The 2,814-nt window shown below is 41.0% G+C and overlaps 1 protein-coding gene across 1 annotated transcript; it reads left to right on the top strand.

Annotated features, from left to right (window-relative positions):
* The first annotated feature begins 520 nt into the window (after window positions 1–520).
* LOC118625378 (methionine aminopeptidase 2-like) lies at window positions 521–2,415 on the top strand. Its single transcript, XM_036254315.1, has one exon. It carries the CDS (start codon window positions 543–545, stop codon window positions 1,977–1,979), a length of 1,437 nt encoding a protein of 478 aa, XP_036110208.1. The 5' UTR covers window positions 521–542; the 3' UTR covers window positions 1,980–2,415.
* Window positions 2,416–2,814: the final 399 nt, after the last annotated feature.

The raw sequence follows: 2,814 nt of genomic DNA, 5'->3' as shown, positions 1-2,814 counted from the left end.
GCAACCAGTCGATGTGTCTCTCTCACATCAATGTTTCTCTCTCTCTCTTCCTCCCTCTCTCCCTCCCGCTCAATCTGAAGATGAATGCAAAAATGTCCTAGGGTGAGGATAAAAAAAGAAAATGGGTTTCCAAGCCATCATGAAGAACTAAGTGAAAACTCTTTACACTCAACATTTGGGAAGAGGCTGAATTAAAATGTGGACAAGAGGGAGAAAAAAGGTGATGAGTCCTTGGTGATAGACACAGAGAAACACGGGCAAAAACCCCTGTGTGAGGCAACAGTTTTCAACTGCTTTCTAACGGCTGGACATTCATCATCTTTGATCTGGGCAAAAGCCAGGTGGAGAATAATACCTGCCTATATTAATTCTATCACCTTCTTTGATCCCTAACTGCCATTTAACCATAGGAAACCATTGGCACCAAAAAATAAGGAAGCAGAGAAAGCAGAAGATATATGGTTTTAATGTTCTGGGTTTTATTTAATGTGTGCTAAAGTGCACAACTCGGAGTCTCACTCTCTCGCGCGCTGTCGGGCAACATGGCCGCCGTGGAGGAGGCCGCGTCCTCCGGGAGCCTGCTGAATGGTGACCTGGATCCAGACGACAGAGAAGAAGGAGCTGCCTCTACGGCTGAGGAGGCAGCCAAGAAGAAAAGACGAAAGAAGAAGAAGAGTAAAGGAGGTGCTACAGCAGGGCAACAGGAACCTGATAAAGAATTAGGAGCCTCGGTTGATGAGGTAGCAAGACAATTGGAACGACAAGCAATGGAAGAGAAAGAAAGAGATGATGATGATGAAGATGGAGATGGTGATGGAGATGGAGCAACTGGAAAGAAGAAGAAAAAGAAGAAGAAGAAGAGAGGACCAAAAGTTCAAACAGACCCTCCCTCAGTTCCAATATGTGACCTGTATCCTAATGGTGTATTTCCCAAAGGACAAGAATGCGAATACCCACCCACACAAGATGGGCGAACAGCTGCTTGGAGAACTACAAGTGAAGAAAAGAAAGCATTAGAGCAAGCTAGTGAAGAGATTTGGAATGATTTTCGAGAAGCTGCAGAAGCACATCGACAAGTTAGAAAATATGTTATGAGTTGGATCAAGCCTGGGATGACAATGATAGAAATCTGTGAAAAGTTGGAAGACTGTTCACGAAAGCTAATAATAGAGACTGGATTAAACGCAGGCCTGGTGTTTCCTACTGGATGTTCTCTCAATAACTGTGCTGCCCATTATACTCCTAATGCTGGTGACACAACAGTATTACAGTATGATGATATCTGTAAGATAGACTTTGGAACACATATAAGTGGTAGGATTATTGATTGTGCTTTTACTGTCACTTTTAATCCCAAATATGATACATTATTAAAAGCTGTAAAAGATGCCACTAACACTGGAATAAAGTGTGCTGAAATTGATGTTCGTCTGTGTGAGGTTGGTGAGGCCATCCAAGAAGTTATGGAATCCTATGAGGTTGAAATAGATGGAAAGACATGTCAAGTGAAACCAATCCGTAATCTAAATGGACATTCAATTGGGCCATATAGAATACATGCAGGGAAAACAGTGTCCATTGTGAAAGGAGGAGAGGCAACAAGAATGGAGGAAGGAGAAGTGTATGCCATCGAAACCTTTGGTAGTACAGGAAAAGGCGTTGTTCATGATGATATGGAATGTTCACATTACAGGAAAAATTTTGATGTTGGACATGTGCCAATAAGGCTTCCAAGAACAAAACACTTGTTAAATGTCATCAATGAAAACTTTGGCACGCTGGCCTTCTGCCGGAGATGGCTGGATCGCTTGGGAGAAAGTAAATACTTGATGGCTCTGAAGAATCTGTGTGACTTGGGCATTGTAGATCCGTATCCACCATTATGTGACATTAAGGGATCATATACAGCACAGTTTGAACATACCATACTGTTGCGTCCAACATGTAAAGAAGTTGTCAGCAGAGGAGATGACTATTAAACTTAGTCCAAAGCCACCATAACCTCTTTTATTTTCTAAGCTTTGTTGGAATACATTTTACCAGAATTAATTTGCAACATGTTGTCTGTTTAACAGTGGACCTATATAATACTTTTATTCGTGTTGAAAAAGGGAGGAATTTGATCAAAAGCAAACCATCTAATGTAATTAACCACGGAAAAAGCTTTTGGGACTGCCAAATGTTAATTGTTTTTCTCCTCTCTAGAAAATGCTATAAAGTTCAAATTAGTTAGGAATGACTTAAACATTTTGTTTCGAACACCTGAGAGATGCTTTTCAAATATTTATATTGCCATATTCTTATTTGAATGCTTTGAATGACTACATCCATTTCTGCACCTCTACCTTCTGGTATTGCTTTTTAACCTTCCTGGAATCCATTTTCTAAAAAAATAAAGACATTTTCAGATCTGAAATAAATAAATAAATAAATAAATAAATAAATAAATAAATAAATAAAATAAAAAATAAAGTGCACAACTCAGACAGAAATGGGGGCGGGGGAAACTACAGTTATCATGTGTAATACTGGGCAGGGCAGAGATTGATCGTAAATAATTTTTTTTTTTTTTTAATCCTCACCCGAGGATATTTTTCCATTTTTTGTACAGATAGAGTGGGAGGGAGAGAGAGGAAGGGAGAGAGAGAGAAACATCGACATGAAGGGACACATCGAGTGGCTGCCACCCGCATGACCAACCAGGGCCGGGGACAAACTGCAACCGAAGTACGTGCCCTTAGCGGGAACCGAACCCGGGTCTCTCCGGACCGCAGGCCGATGCTCTAACCGCTGAGCCAAACTGGCCAGGGCGAT

This window comes from Molossus molossus, unplaced genomic scaffold, assembly GCF_014108415.1.
Source record: "Molossus molossus isolate mMolMol1 unplaced genomic scaffold, mMolMol1.p scaffold_m16_p_11, whole genome shotgun sequence".
In the NCBI taxonomy this organism is placed as follows: domain Eukaryota; kingdom Metazoa; phylum Chordata; class Mammalia; order Chiroptera; family Molossidae; genus Molossus; species Molossus molossus.
Note: the sequence above shows the minus strand (reverse complement) of the source record. Positions and strands in the feature narration are given on the sequence as shown.